We start from the raw sequence: 16255 nt of genomic DNA, 5'->3' as shown, positions 1-16255 counted from the left end.
AAGATTATGAGCTCTAGATCTGAGATTACTCTTTTCAAGCTTTCTTCTAATAATCCATCGGCCCATTTCTCCCCGAATGCCCCAAGCCTTCCCTGAACAGGTGCAAAGTACTGGAAGAGTACATTAAATAAGTACAGTATAGGTGGTACCTTGCTCAATAGTAATAACTGTGAGAGGGATCTTGGAATCCTAGTGGACAACCATTTAAATAGGAGCCAGCTGTGTGCAGCAGCTGCCAAAAAAGCCAACACAGTTCTAGGCTGCATAAACAGAGGGATAGAATCAAGATCACGTGCAGTGTTAATACCACTTTATAATGCCTTGGTAAGGCCACACGTGGAATACTGCATCCAATTTTGGTCGCCACGATGTAAAAAAGATGTAGAGACTCTAGAAAGAGTGCAGATAAGAGCAACAAAGATGGTTGGGGACTGGAGGCTAAAACATGAAAAACGGTTGGAACTGGGTATGTCTAGTTTGATAAAAAGAAGGATTAGGGGAGACATGATAGCAGTGTTCCGATTTCTCAGGGGTTGCCTCAAAGAAGAGGGAGTCAAACTAGTCTCCAAAGCACCTGAGCAAGAAGCAATGGGTGGAAACCAATCAAGGAGAGAAGCAACTTAGCGTGGCACGACAAAACCGCGGTCCACTAAAGCGCGCCCGATTAAAGCGCGTACCTGACGTCATCAGCAGCGCGACAAATACGACCGCGGAGAAAAAAGCGCTTTAAAAAGCGCTTTTAAAGCAAGCTGATTCACGTAAAGGGTTAGGTTTAGGGTTAGGGTTAGGTTAAGGGTTAGGGTTAGGTTTAGGGTTAGGTTAAGGGTTAGCGTTAGGTTTAGCGTTAGGTTAAGGGTTAGGTTTAGGGTTAGGTTTAGGGTTAGGTTAAGGGTTAGGCTTAGGGTTAGGTTTGGGGGGGTTAGGGTAAGGTTTTCGCATTAATTTTAACTTTACCGCTCACAGCGTGATGTTTTCGTCGCGCTGTGATGACGTCAGGTACGCGCTTTCGTCGAGCACGCTTTAGTCGACTGCGGTTTTGTGGTGAAACCGCAACTTAGAACTAAGGAGAAACTTCCTGACAGAACAATTAATCAGTGGAACAACTTGCCTCCAGAAGTGGTGAATGCTCCCTGGAAGTTTTTAAGATGTTGGATAATCATTTGTCTGAAGTGGTGTAGAGTTTCCTGCCTAAGCAGGGGGTTGGACTAGAAGACCTTCAAGGTCCCTTCCAACTCTGTTATTGTTTCTAAATATGACTTCGGAGCGTTGATTACATTTGATTGATTTTTAAGCATTGTCCTTTGTCCATTGCAGGGTTGCCAAAATGACCATGGGAATGGATGCACAGAGGCAGCTGCGAAACCCATGACCAACTCTTTCAAGGTAGGTTTCTTTGCCAGAAGAGAAACATCTGCAGGGGTGTTCAGCTCAGTGTGGGAAACTCTCCTTGAAGGATAAAGAAAGTTATGGACAAGCAAGAATGCTACCAACCTGGAAGGGTGCATTGAGGTTAATCAGGATCCAATCTGGATCGGTCACCAGGGCTAGAGTTTTAGTCTTCTGAGCTTTCAAACTCTTGCTGGAGCCCCTACTTGGAGAACCTCTCTCTACCAGAATGTGTGCTTTGGGCTATTCTATGTGTAGCACTTATGGTTATATGTGGTTTTAGAAATTATTTGTTGATTGAGGTGTTGATGGCCAGTTGTAAGTTGTTGTTTGTTGTTTCCTGGTGCTGCTAAATCCTCGACTCTTAAGTACCTCATAAAGTGGTGATAAATCAGCATTTTTGTTGACTGACAAAGGGCCCGTTTCCCAGGCTTCAATCATTTTCCTGGCTATTTTTGTACCTGCTCAGCCAACAATCTTAGTAGCTTTGAAATTGAATGGATGTCCTTGTTCATTGCAATGTTCTCTTGAGTCTCACAAAGCACAATTGTTTCACATGAAGAACATTGTGAAGGTCCTCCTCCTCTTCCCCTCCCTCCCTCCCTCCCTCCCTCCCTCCCTTCCTTCCTTCCTTCCTTCCTGCTTTTCCATCTGAAAGAAACTTGTACAGCACCTGATCCAATGCCCATTTTGGAGGGAAGGGGATTTCTGATACTCACAACTTGGATCACCTCTGTTTCTTTATTTAAATATAATAAATTTTGGCTGCATTCACACAACTCATTGACCTTGGGTTAACAGCATATAACTGCCATATTCACATAGCCTGATGCACTCAAACAAACTCTATAGTGGCATTATATGAAGCCCTGGTTCCCATAACATGCAAAGAAAACAGCTGGACTGAAATAAAAACAATCTGTTGTGATTGAAACATAATCACTGTATGAAGTTGAACAGTTCACATTTCTGAATGTGTATTACCAAAAAGAAGGTGCCATTTTATACATTTTTGTCTCCTGCCTTCTCTTGGTCATCAGAACATTTGTTTGAGCCCAGGTCATCTTGTTGAAGTTCCATGAGAAAAAGTGTCTCTCGCAACCACACAATTGAACTGAATGATCATAACTTTATAAAAGAATCAGGAGCCTTTTCCTCTTCCATTTGGCTGGGCGCCAAAATGTTGGAACTGGTTTGAAAAATGGACAAGTCAGCTTTCACATTTCCTCAATTAGGACTCCTGACAAGGAAATGAATCAGTGTTTTCTTATCCTGCCCTTCATATTTTTGCATGGGATGTAAAAGTAACATTAACACTTAATTTTCCTGCCTTTTTTCAGGATGGAGTGTATATTGCAAGTTTTCAAAGAAAGAAATGTCAAAATTCTACTTCAAGGAAAGTAAAAGTGAGAGCTAGTATATAAATCAAGCCTAAGTTGCACACATCATAGAAAAATGGAGGGTACTCATCTTGTGGCAAAGAATATTACATGTATGTTGAGTGAAGTTAATACATTACTAGGAAAATGCAACATGTATTGGATGGATGTGCGTTAAGGATGTATGGACATAATGTAAAGTACCATATTTTTCAGAGTATAAGATGCACCCCCTCCCAAAAAAGTGCGTGGAAATGTCTGTGCGTTTTAGGCTGTGGGGATTGCCGCTGCCCATCGCTGCTGCTGCCTATCACTGCTTCTGCGCCCCCCATTTTTTGCCTCCGCACATCCCGTTTTGCCTTTCGCATACCCAATTTTTGGACTCCTCAAGTCCCATTTTTGGCCTGCTCCAGGTGGTAGGCATATGCAGCGGTGATGGGCCTGGAACAGCTGATCGTTGGTATTCCAGGAGGCCAATCCAACCGCCAATCAGCTGCTCGTGCTAAATCAGGCTGTGCTGAAGCTGACCCCGCTATTTGCTGTTTGCTGCAAGGAGGCAAATTGCTGGGAGGCAGAGGCAGATTTTTTTCTTGTTTTCCTCCCCAAAAGCTAGGTGTGTCTTATACTTCAGAGCATCTTATAGTCCAAAAAAATACAGTACGTTATCTGTAATTTGGAAACAGAATACAGGTAGTTCTCGACTTACGACAGTTCATATAGTGACTATTTAAACTTACAACATCACTGAAAAAAGTGACTTGCGACAGTTTTTCACACTTACGACTGTTGTAGCATCCCCATGGACACATGATCAAAATTCAGATGCTTGGAAACATCCATGCAGTTTCTAACTATATCCCTCGGTTTCTTGGTCCTCCTCAATCTGTACTAAGCAGGTTTGACTGAGCTCAGGGCTGCTTTGAAATCAGCGAAAAGAGAGCAGAATATCCGCTGGAACGGTTGCTGCTGGAACTGGAAACTCAGGGATTAAAAATGTACCGCAGACACTTCCCTGAGGAAATCTTGGCTGACGTAGGAAACGTTAACCTTGCATTGCCTTCTAATTTTTCAGCCGAGCGTTCTGATGACCATATCTTATATTATTTTTTTTTTTAAAAGGAACTTTCTTCTTTTCTGAACATTGACGCAGCCTTGATTTTAGCTTTCCTAGGTTAAATTTTATTCTTTGCAAGTCCGCCGCATAATCGCTGACATTTTTTGGAGCAGACATACATACTTCTACAGCTGCGGTTGATACTCTGAGGCATCTGTCAAAAGCATGAGAGAGAGACAAAAAAATTCTCCTCGGCTTTACATCTATCCTTTGAGTCTTCTTTCTTTTTTTAGATAGAGATTCTTCTATTTCAGGAGGCAAACTTTTGCCCAGGCGAGAACGGTGCAGTTTCGTTGCTTCGAAGCCTCTTTAAAAAGTCTTAATCCTATTATTTTTTTTTTCATTTTATAAGTAATTTTTATGAAGCTTTTTTTTTTTTTTACAAAACCTCATCCTCTTATTTTTACCTGCTTTTGCTCTTTCACCAGTGATACAAGTAGTCCTTGACTTATCACCGTCATCGAGCCCAGAATCATGCCGGTCATTCAGCGGGTCGCCACATGGCCACACCCAGTTTTACCAGCTTTTGCGCAGAGGTTGTTAAGTGAAAGACTGTTGAGCAAGTGTGGTGCTCATGAAGTGAATCCATTGTCTGCAGTGAGAGGGTTTATTTGCTGAAAAGCAAAAGGAAACACATTTCTGGCAAAAAAAACCCTGCCATTTTAAATTGCAGTCACATGACCACAGAAATTCTGTCATGACAGGAAGAGATACCTGTCATATACTACTATACCTGTGATGGCTAATTTTTTGTTGTTGCGTGCTGAAAGTGACAATATTGTCCGTAATGCAATGCCCGTACGACCCCCGTGCTTTCTCCCACCCCCTGTGCTTGCGCATGCAAACCCTCCATACTCAACCACACCCTGTGCCCTTTTTTGGGCCTACTAGGCCTCCCTGCAGCCTCCTGGGACCAAAAATGGGCCGCCGGGGGGGGGGAGCATGGGGGGTTATGGGTGCAGCATTCCCCCCCCCCCATGGTCCCCCCCATCTCAGGGTCTGCCACAAAGAAGAGGGAGTCAAGCTATTCTCCAAAGCAACTGAGGGCAGGACATGAAGCAATGGGTGGAAACTAATCAAGGGGAGAAGCAACTTAGAACTGAGGAGAAATTTCCTGACAGTTAGAGCAATTAATCAATGGAACAGAAGTTGCCTTCTGAGGTTGTGAATGCCCCAACACTCGAAGTCTTTAAGAAGATGTTGGATCGCCATTTGTCTGAAACGGTATAGGATTTCCTGCCTAGGCAGGGGGTTGGACTAGAAGACCTCCAAGGTCCCTTCCAACTCTGCTATTGTATTGTATTATTGTATTAGAACTAAGGAGAAATTTCCTGACAGTTAGAATAATTAATCAATGGAACAGCTTGCCTCCTGAGGTTGTGAATGCCCCAACACTGGAAGTCTTTAAGAAGATGTTGGATCGCCATTTGTCTGAAACGGTATAGGGTTTCCTGCCTAGGCAGGGGGTTGGGCTAGAAGACCTCCAAGGTCCCTTCCAACTCTGCTATTGTATTGTATTATTGTATTAGAACTAAGGAGAAATTTCCTGGCAGTTAGAACAATTAATCAATGGAACAGCTTGCCTCCTGAGGTTGTGAATGCTCCAACACTGGAAGTTTTTAAGAAGATGTTGGATATCCATTTGTCTGAAGTAGTGTAGACTTTCCTGCCTGAGTAGGGGGTTGGACTAGAAGACCTCCAAGGTCCCTTCCAACTCTGTTATTCTATTCTAACACAACAGGTTACAAAATATTTCATGCTAGCACGAAATGCATCTCTAAGGAAGCAATTAGCAAATTAGCAAACACCAGTGAAATCCAATCTCTGGGGGCGGGCAAGGATAGTTGATGCGCAAAATATACATTGCAACGATTATTGCAAAGCCTCTCAACTATCAAACGACAACCCGGCCTTCACGTGGTGCCCCCCGTTCCCACCAATCGGGCTCTGTCGACCCTTGGGACTGGCGTCCCCTTGGGTATATCCAGCCGAAACAGCTTCCATGGATCGCCGTACCCATTCACAGTGGCGTCAAATTTCCATGGAAGTCGCCTATACCCACGATGGGTGAAGAGGCGTCAAGTACAAGTACAAGTACAACCTCTGGGAGTCAGTTCTAGAAAGTGGCACTTCTATAAACATAGAATTTTGGATTGTGGGTCAAAATGTAAAGACTCTAAATTCTTTTCCAATGAATTTTGGCCTAGCTTCACAGATATCTTTGTGCAGGAGATAGACTGCAGCCAAGTAGAGTCAAGAGTTGGGAAAAAGAGCTGTGGGAAGTGAAGTCTTTCTCATGAAATTAGGGTAGGATCTGGTAAAAAACGCACTTTGCTCGAGAGACTATTCCAGATGTTAGCAGAGTGTGTTTCAATTGCCTTCTAAAATTCTCAATCTTGACAGAAAAACTGAGCAGACAGATTTAAATAATTTTTTCCTCATCAAATTAAATGAGAATACCTGTATTCCTTGACTTAACCACCACAATGTCTGTTGTTAAGAGAGACGTTTATGAAATGAATTTTGCCCCATTTCACAAACTTTCTTGCTACACTTTTTAAATAAATCGCTGCAGTTATCAAGTTAGTAATATGATTAAGTGAATCTGATTTCCCCATTGACTTTGCTTGGATCACATGTCCCCAGGACATTGCAACTGACATAAATATGAGACAGTTGCCCAGTGTCTCAATTTTGATCTTATGACCGTGGGGTTGCAATTGTGACCTTTGTCCTAAATGAACTGTTGTAAGTTAAGGAATATCTGCAATTCAATTCAGTTGTTCAATAGGACTGTTGGAAGAAATGTCCTTCTGGGTTTGGCTCCAAGTGGGGAAAAAGACACTGGAGACATGGAGGCTGCTTGGAAAGATGGTGGACAGGACCACATGGCTTGAGCCCTGAACAGAAAAGGTGATTAGATGCTTCAATGTTGGTGGAGAAGAAGAGAAGGGAAGGGAAGGAAGAGAAGCTGAGTCCCTGGTTTTATGCCCTCTCTGGCCTTTGATCTTGAGCTTGTATTCTGATTGGTGGTCAGACTCCCATGGGCCCATGCAGGAGCAACTCTCTAGGCTGCGTTTTGAATCCAGGTTTGGTAGAGTTCTCAGATGCCATGTGGCGAGTTGGGTAAAAGGGCCAATATTATCATGCCTTAATCCCATCACTCTGGAGCTGAAGGGGAGAACTCTTTATTATGTAAAGTGGACTAGCTCAGGCTTTAATGGTTCATTGACAAAGGGGGATGGGCAGGAAGCTGCAGGCACCTATTCTGTGTTTTAAAACATGTTTCTTCCTTTTCCCATCCAGAGAAATATTCTGCCTTTTCAATATTTCCTAGGATATTTCATTTTTCTGGGAGAGGGCTGGGTGATAACTTCCCACAGTACGATGATTACCACATTACATTTAAGGGGACAGAAGCATTTTTGCAGGGAACTGAAGCAGTTCTAGATATCTTTCAGAAATTTTAAAATTGGGAAAAGGTATTTAACATTGTGTGATCTTTAAAAATGGTTTTGCTAGCATTTTTTTTTTATTTAGAGAGTCACGTTCCCTTCTGTCTTTCAGATCAGACCAAACTTTAAAGTTACAAGTTTTTATAATTCCTCAGAGCTGCTTTTCAGTATTGGTGGCCATCTTCAGTCTAACTTTTAGTCTATGATAATTTTAAGAAACAGAACTAGAATGATTAATTTTCCATGTTTCTTTGAGGCTGTTCTTAAAAATTCCCCTTTTCCATATCTATTTTGTCCTCAGCAAATGACTTGCATTCATTCTTAACACAGATACATCAAAATACAAAATTGTGATAATATCTATTCTATGAAATGAAGGCATGGCAGTGATATGATAGCAGTGTTCCAATATTTGGGGGCAGTGGTGGGATTCAAATTTTTTTACCACTGGTTTTGTGGGCATGGCAGGGGAAGGATACTGCAAAATCTATTCCCTTCCCACTCCTGCGGGAAAGATCCTGAAAATCCCCACTCCTGAAGGAATGATACTGGAAAATCCACATTCCCTCCCTACTCCTTGGGGAAGGATCCTAAAAATCAACATTCCCTCTCCACTCCTGGGGGAAGGATCCTGAAAATCCCCATTCCCTCTCCACTCCTGGGGGAAGGAAACTGCAAAATCCCCATTCCCTCCAACTTCTGGGGGAAGGATCCTGAAAATCCCCATTCCCTCTCCACTACCGAGGGAAAGATCCTGAAAATCTCCATTCCCTCCCAACTCCTGGGGGAAGGATACTGCAAAATCCCCATTCCCTCTCCACTACCGAGGGAAAGATCCTGAAAATCTCCATTCCCTCTCCACTCCTGGAGGAAAGATCCTGAAAATCCCCATTCCCTCCCCACTCCTGGGGGAAGGATCCTGAAAATCTCCATTCCCTCCCCACTCCTGGGGGAAGGATTCTGAAAATCCCCCTTCCCTCCCTACTCCTGGGGGAAGGATATTGCAAAATTCCCATTCCCTCCCCACTCCTGGGGAAGGATACTGCAAAATCCCCATTCCTTCTCCACTCCTGGGGAAGGATACTGCAAAATCCCCATTCCCTCCCCACTTCTGGGGAAGAATACTGCCAAATCACGACTCCTTCTCCACTCCTGGGGGAAGGATCTTGAAAATCCCCATTTCCTCCCCACCCCACTAATCTGTTTTCCAGTTCCGTTCTCCTGGGCAGGGCAACAGAAGAAGACCCAGTCGATCAGCTGGGACTCGGGAGCAGTGAATAGATGGGGGCAGAGCCAGCTAGAAGTGGTATTTGCAGGTTCTCCGAACTACTCAAAATTTCTGCTACCAGTTCGCCAGAACCAGTCAGAACTGGCTGAATACCACCTCTGTTTGGGGGGCTGCCACAAAGAAGAGCAGGTCCGTCTATTCTCCAAAGCATGTTTGTCAGAAAGCAATGGATAGAGACTAATCAAGGAGAGAACCAATGTAGAAATAAGGAGAATTTTTTTTGACAGAACAATTAACAGGCGGAACAATTTTCCTTCAGGAATTATGGGTGCTCCATCAGGTTTTTAAGGTTTTTAAGAAGACATTGCATTGCCATTGGTCTGAAATCGTACAGGATCTCCTACTTGAGCAGGAGGTTGGACTAGAAGACCTCCAAGGTTCTTTCTAACTCTGTTATTCTGAGATAAGGGCTGCCAATTTTTTAAAAAAATGTAATTTTGTCTTGTTTTGTTCCCTTTTCTCGCCCCAGGCTGATGATCTTGTTATCAATCCATCTACCACATTGAAGGAGAAGCCGGACCCAAATGGCTTAGTATTTGGAACAGTTTTCACAGACAACATGCTCTTCATTGAATGGTCCTTCACATCTGGATGGGAAGTTCCTCAGATCAAGCCCTTGGAGAATCTCTCTGTGCACCCAGCCATCTCAGCACTGCATTATGCTGTCGAAGTGAGTAAAGCGATAGAATGAAGAGAAACTCCATTCTATCTTTTGTCAATAAATAAAATAATAATAATAATTTGATCTTTTATTCAAAAAAATGTGTTTTGTTTTGTTTCAGGTCAGTGCAAAGTTTCCAAAAGATAGACTTCCCCAGCCTTCTCCAGCTGTGTTGGAATTTAATTCCCATCCATCACGACTGGCTAAGAATGATGGGAGTTGAACACATCTGGAGAACATCAGATTGGGAAAGAATGATTGATAGAGAGGTTGAGGAATGACCAGTGAATGGATAAGGCTCAGACTTTGAAGATAGTTTTGTTGATCTTCATCTTTTATTTATTTTTTTAAATGTGTACAATATAACAGGTATAAGTATAAACATGGACATGAACAAAGGAAATGAGTACGAATAAATGGGGACAATAGGACAGGGACAGTAGGCGCGTTGGTGGGCTTATTCACGCCCCCTTTACTGACCTCTTAGGAATGGGGTGAGGTCCACGCTAGACAGTTTAAGGTTGAAGCTGTGAGGGTTCGAGAATGTAACTCTTGGAGGATTTTCTCCAGGAATAGGTAGATGAGGAAAGAACCTGATATTTTCCAATTTCCAATGTGCCTTGTTGGCTTCTACTTACAGGTAGTAAGAAAATGCCAATGTAGTGTCACTCATAATTTTTTCTCTTAAATAATAGCAATAGCAGTTAGACTTATATACCGCTTCATAGGGCTTTCAGCCCTCTCTAAGCGGTTTACAGAGTCAGCATATCGCCCCCACAGTCTGGGTCCTCATTTCACCCACCTCGGAAGGATGGAAGGCTGAGTCAACCTTGAGCCGGTGAGATTAGAACCGCTGAACTGCAGATAACAGTCAGCTGAAGTGGCCTGCAGTACTGCACCCTAACCATTGCGCCACCTCAGCTCTTATAGTGGCATTTGTTGGAGATACTTCAGTCATGAGAACACATATATCACATTTTAGTTTCTTCTGAGATGCTAGTAAGTAAGTATTGTTGATGGTTTAAGCATCACCCTAAGCTTTTATACATACTTTTTTTTGAATGAAGAAATACTGAGTTAAGCAACTATCACAATATACATAACGCAGGGGCTGACTTTGCAAGACATATGAACGTCAAACCGATCCTCATTATGGTTTAGTACCATGTGTGAAACTAACCAAATAGTCAAGGTTTATTTTCTAGTTCAGGGGTCGGCAATCTTAAACACTCTAAAGAGCCACAAAGGTCCTAATCGGAAGCCCCCCCCATTCAATTCTGGTGCCGACCAGAAGTCCAATTTCCCCACCATAGAGTCTTCTCCTAGTGCGGCATCCTTTTTCCTCTACCTATCCTAACTGAAAGCCCTATCAATTGTGGAGCTGATTGGAAGACCTGCCCCTTGCCATAGAGTCTTCTGGTGCGCCCTGATCCCGAGCCCCGCCCCGCCCCGCTACCTGGAAGCTCCTCTCAAAATTGTGGCGCCAACTGGTGACAGGGAGTCGCAACAGAGGGAAGAAAGAGCCACATGCATGTTGCTGATCTCTGCTCTAGTTTATCAAATGGCCAAAAACACATTTATGATGCTGTTTTTTCATTCACGACAGCTATTTAAGGCTGTTGCCATTTATTGTTATAGCTGCCAATACAGTTTATGTTTATTTTATGGCTGGCAGTACAACATGGGGGATATAGACAGAGACAATTCTTAGAATTAATCATTTCCCCAGTTCTTCACAACTGCAGTATCAGTGAAGAAAATAAAAAAGGTACAGCTAATCAAAAAAATCCAGTAAATTCTGAGAACCATACTTTATCTTCCTTAATATTCAAGAAGTCCTCAATCTATGACCATCCGTTCAAAGTTAGGATGGGACTGAAAAAAAGTTACTTATGTCCAGCACTTAAGATTGCTGTAGTAAATCTTAACCCCATTATTCGTGATTGTGTATCAGATGTTTCACACTAACCACACCACTTAAGCCAGGAATGACCGCTATTTTAAGTTTGTGGAAACTGGAACTAATAATTTCGCGATAAACCTTGATTTCAAATTCTGGTTTTTGTACAAAAAAGGTGATTCTTTGTGTTCAGACATTATAGGCTTTTCATTTAAGACCTGCTATGCCTTCGTGAGTCTTTTTTGGTTTTGTGTGTCGTGCAAAGACAGCTCCACTCTGATTTAAGGCCAGTTTACACTTATACACCCAACATTTTCAAAACTGGAGTATTTAATGATGAATGGTACACTTCCAGCAAGGAAAAAAAAATGTGTTTGCAATGTAGTGGAAGTGCTACCTATCAATCTGAGGTCATAATGGTTTGACTGCGTACAAGTTATAATTCAATGCTTTGGATTCTGGAAAACCGAGGCAAGTTTTGAATGAGCTTTTGGCCAGGTAGATGTGCATGGGTCAGAAAGCAAGTTGCCCACCTCTACTGAAGTGAATTGGTAACCGCCAGAAACCAGCGTGGTTACTGACCGAAGCCTCTAGGGCCCAAAGTTCTAGATCGTAGTCCAAAAACATGAATGCAGGTTATATTCCATTTGTGTTAGAGCCTTAATCAAGGGCACGTTTTGGGTGCCAGAAAGTGAGGAGAAAACGTGGAGCAATTCTTTCAAACCTCTTTCTTTTTTCGTCTCCCTCCTTTGCAGTGTCTGTAACAATTTTAAAAAAAACTGCATCTCAATAATGGAACAAAGTCATACTTTGGTGTTTTTCAAAAATGTTGATGAGAAATCTAGACCTCAACCCTTTTTTCCCCCTTTTCTCTTTTTTTGGGGGGGGAAGACTCCACTGGGATTTGTTTTCATTCCTTTATGTTTTGATTGATTGATTGATTTTAAGGTACAGGGAGTTCTCGACTTACGACAGGTCACTTAGTAACTGTTCAAAGTTACAACATTACTGAAAAAGGTGATTACGACTGTTTTTCACCCTTACAACCATTGCAGCATCCCCATGGTCATGTGATCAAAATTTGGATGCTGGGCAATTGACTCGCATTTATGACGGTCGCAGTGTCCCGGGGTCACGTGATCCTCTTTTGCAACCTTCTGACGAGCAAAGACAATGGGGAAGTCAGATTGATTTAACACTTGCGTTACTAACTTAAACAGGTTCACTTAACCACTGTGGCAAGAAAGGTCGTAAAATGGGGCAGAATTCACTCCACAACTGTCTCACTTAACAATGTATTGTAAATTTTGGGCTCAATTGTGGTCGTAAGTCGAGGACTACCTGTATTAATCTCGCCTTCCAAAGGCAGGTGCGATGATAATTTTTTTTTTCAGTCTTTCTGGCTGAGGAGATCTAGACCAGAGGTGTCAAACTCAAGACCCGGGGGCCAGATCCGGCCCATGGGGGTGCTTAGATCTGGCCCGCGGGCCGCCCTGGAAACAGCAAAGGATCGGCCCACGGGGCCTCTGCCAATGAAAATGGAGCTCAGGAGGGACGCGCGAGGCCCTCCTGAGCTGTGTTTTTGCCAGCGGGGGGCTTAGGTACCCCCGACACCAATGATGTCGAGCTGGCCACGCCCACCCCGTGCCCCCGAAGGTCAAACACAACCCTGATGCGGCCCTCAATGAAATCAAGTTTGACACCCCCGATCTAGATGTATTCACAAAGAGCAAAAGAACCACGCTGGAGTTTCAGGCATTCTCTCTCTCTCTCTCTCTGAGTAGCGTTACTGCTGTTAAACTCGTGATCTGAAATCCTCGCTGCTAACAATGAATCTGCTCTTCTTTTTTTTCTTTTCTTTTTTCTTTTCTCATCTGCATATGTCCCCCGTTGTTTTCATTGTTTCGTTTACTTTTAAACCTCATTGCATCACGTTTTCCTCTAGCCAAGAGGAGTGACGGAAGCGAAACTGCTCCAAATGCTATGGCTCAATGAATACACAGTGGGTATAACGTGAGGTGAAATGTTCCTTCTTTGTGATCTGTGACCCCCCCTCAGATAACATGGCCTTTGCCAGCTTGGTGGGATGGTCTAGTGGAGTCTTCCTCGTCTTGGGCACCCTCCAGATATGCGGGAACTAGATTTTGCTCAATAGCCTATTCCCGTGATGGCGAACCTATGTTAGGTGTATGCCAGAGGCACCAAGCAGAGCAGAGCCCTCTCTGTGGGCACACTTTCCATTGCCAGCTGCCCTTCTGGTTTCTGGCACACACTTGCATGCCGGCCAACTGGTCTTCGCGAGTGACAGAGTGCCGGAAAATAGCTTGAGAAACAGCCAAAACCCGCGCATAACTTGGAAAAAAGAAAATACACCATCAGAGCTAGATATAATCAGAAAAGTGTTGGCCTGTGCGGAAGCAGATAGGCTCACTCTTGAACTTAAAAATAAAGGGGAATCAGAATATTTTGAAGTCTGGAACAGATTTTATGACTGGTATAAGGCAAGGTGACAAGACAAGGAACAAACTGTATATATTGTGATTGGACAGAAGGATAGACAATGTATTGTAGGCTAATTGTTAATGGTTGGGACTAGCTGTATATAATGTGAATGTATGGTCACTTCGAATTCGCGGTACTGCATTGTTTTAAATGTAAAAATTATATATATATATATATATATATATATATATATATATATATATATATATATATATATATATATATATATATACACATACATACATATACATACACATACATACATACACACACATACACGGGGGGGGGAACAGCCAAAACCCAGGCCGTTTTCCGGGTCTTTTTCAGGCTGTTTTGGGGGGCATTTTCAGGCTGTTTTTCAGGCTGTTTCTGGCCTGAAAACAACAGAAAAATGGCCTGAAAACAGCCGAAAAACCAGCTGAAAAACAGGCATGCATGCACCAGCCAGCTGGTCTTCGGGTTTCCGGTGCTCTGGCATACACACCCGCGACAGGTACACAACATTCCGGTTTAGGCACTTGGTGCCGAAAAGGTTCGCCATCACTGACAGTTGAAGTCTACCCTGGAAGGGAATATTTGTAGGTCAGCATTGGACTGTGGTGTCCTTAGTGCTCTCTGAGCTTGGTTGTTGTTCTGTCCTGGGCTTCCCAAGATGGTAAAGCAGACTCCTCATTCCATAAAACTTCTTTTATTTAGGTTAAATAAATAACAGCAAAGTCCCTCTCCAGCAAAGTCCCAGCAAACAGTCTTTCGTGAGAGTTCACAACTACAGACCTTTATCAGGCTTGGAGAGCTGCCAGGCCGATATCTTCCAAACGCCATGCTGTAGCAGTGATTACTTGGCAAGAAGTCAGGAACAGATCTTCACCCTAATGAATTGAACTACTAATTGTCTCCTGCAAACTCCACTCCCCCTTTGCTCCTCTTTATTCCCTATGGGAGGTGCCATTCACCATCCACCTGCGCCTTTACTCCTGAGTCGGCCCTTGTTCCTTAGCTGTTCCCTTCTCCTGACAGCTCTGCGCATGCTCACATCGGGAACAGACTCCAGCTGTTCTTCTGCCCCACTGATATCCGACTCTGAAAGCAGCTGATAACTGTTGGATAGCCCTGGGCCTATCTCTGACGCTGACGCAGAGCCCTCATCGGAGCCTTTCCCAAGCTCCAAGACTGGCTCATGTTCCTCCCCAACCTCCTCACTGTCTGAGTCTGTCACCAGCTCCGCTGGCCACTGCCGGGCCACAACAGTTGTTTTCTTGCGGATTTTTTCATGACCTAACTCTGCATCACGGCACTGTTGATGTCACCGCGTTGGATGATGAAACATCTGCAAGAAAGACAACCAAGCTTGGATCAAGGACACCACGGTTCCATCCTGAGCTACAAATGGTTCTCTTCCATTGGTAAAGAAACATCTGCAAGAGAACCACCAAGCTCAGAAAGCAGCAGGGATCCCACGAACTCTGCACAGCTGGAGGATGGCCAGAGATTGAGAAAGACCAGTCTAGCTGGACATTGTACTGAGAAATAATGGAGATCAGATTCTTCTTCTAGTATTGGTTTCATTGGTTACACCGTTAAATAAGACTTGACACTACCGTAATATTCCTAAAATTGATGAGTGTGCTCACTAATAGAGATCCTGGGGCCAGACAGCCTGAAGCAGCAGTTGTCCACAAACCTCTGAAAATCAGATTCTTGACCATGTTAAGTAGCTTGAGATTGCTATTGGGTTGACATTACCTGAACAGTTGAAATACAGAGAGCCAATGTAGGGTAATGGCTGAGTGTTGGGCTAAATATGGAAGATTCAGATTCTGATCCACCATTAGACAGCAAAGAGGAGGAGGAAAATATTGTGCATGCCACCCTGAGTGTCTAAATGAAAGGGGAGACAGGAGTTTAACAAAGAGACAATAAAATAAGTAGCGACAATTGTACATGCCATTCATTAATTGCTCTCACTGGAATGTATTTTCAGAGAAGAGGGAATGGAATGGTAACCTAAGGGGGAATCCTATTCAAGTAATAAAGAGGGCTAGTTGAAATTAGGAGCAAGACATCCAGGAATGTATTTGGGGCCCTTTCTGAGGACGTGTTGACTGTTCACATCCCCCAAATTATGGAAGTTCAGCCTTTTTGGAAAGTTTATGGAGACTCTAAGCCAGAGGGTGTTCATAGGTCTTATTTAGCCTATCATTCTCTTTGAGAGACCAACAATACTTTTTAAAATAATCGGTTATTCATATTCTTAGGGTTTTGTTTTTTTTTTAAAAAAAACTATTATCCTTTCAGTATAAAAATATTTTCAAAATAATACAAGATTTTCCAAATTAAGAGGAGAAAGCAGATTTTAAAAGCATTCTTTTTTAATGGGGAGGGGGGGGGAAACAAATTATTCAGACATAGTAAGAAAGTTATCCATTAAAAGCATGTAAAAATAAAGTCATCATCAATCATAGCTAGAATCAGTCCACCCAGCTGGTCACTGCTGGGATCCAAATGAAAATATCTGTGAAATGGTATAGGCTTTAAGTAGTAATAGTAACAGAGTTGGAAGGGACCTTGGA

The 16255-nt window shown here is 43.1% G+C and overlaps 1 protein-coding gene across 1 annotated transcript in view; it reads left to right on the top strand.

Annotated features, from left to right (window-relative positions):
- Positions 1–16255, top strand: part of BCAT1 (branched chain amino acid transaminase 1) — a 64971-nt gene that overhangs the window by 22580 nt on the left and 26136 nt on the right. Inside the window, exons 2-3 of the mRNA XM_032222148.1 lie at positions 1315–1383; positions 9092–9292. Of these exons, the coding sequence (XP_032078039.1) occupies positions 1315–1383; positions 9092–9292 (270 nt within the window). The remainder of the gene's footprint in view (positions 1–1314; positions 1384–9091; positions 9293–16255) is intronic.

The sequence above is a fragment of the Thamnophis elegans genome, chromosome 7 (assembly GCF_009769535.1).
Source record: "Thamnophis elegans isolate rThaEle1 chromosome 7, rThaEle1.pri, whole genome shotgun sequence".
Lineage (NCBI taxonomy): Eukaryota > Metazoa > Chordata > Lepidosauria > Squamata > Colubridae > Thamnophis > Thamnophis elegans.
This window is presented reverse-complemented; position numbering and strand designations above follow the sequence as displayed.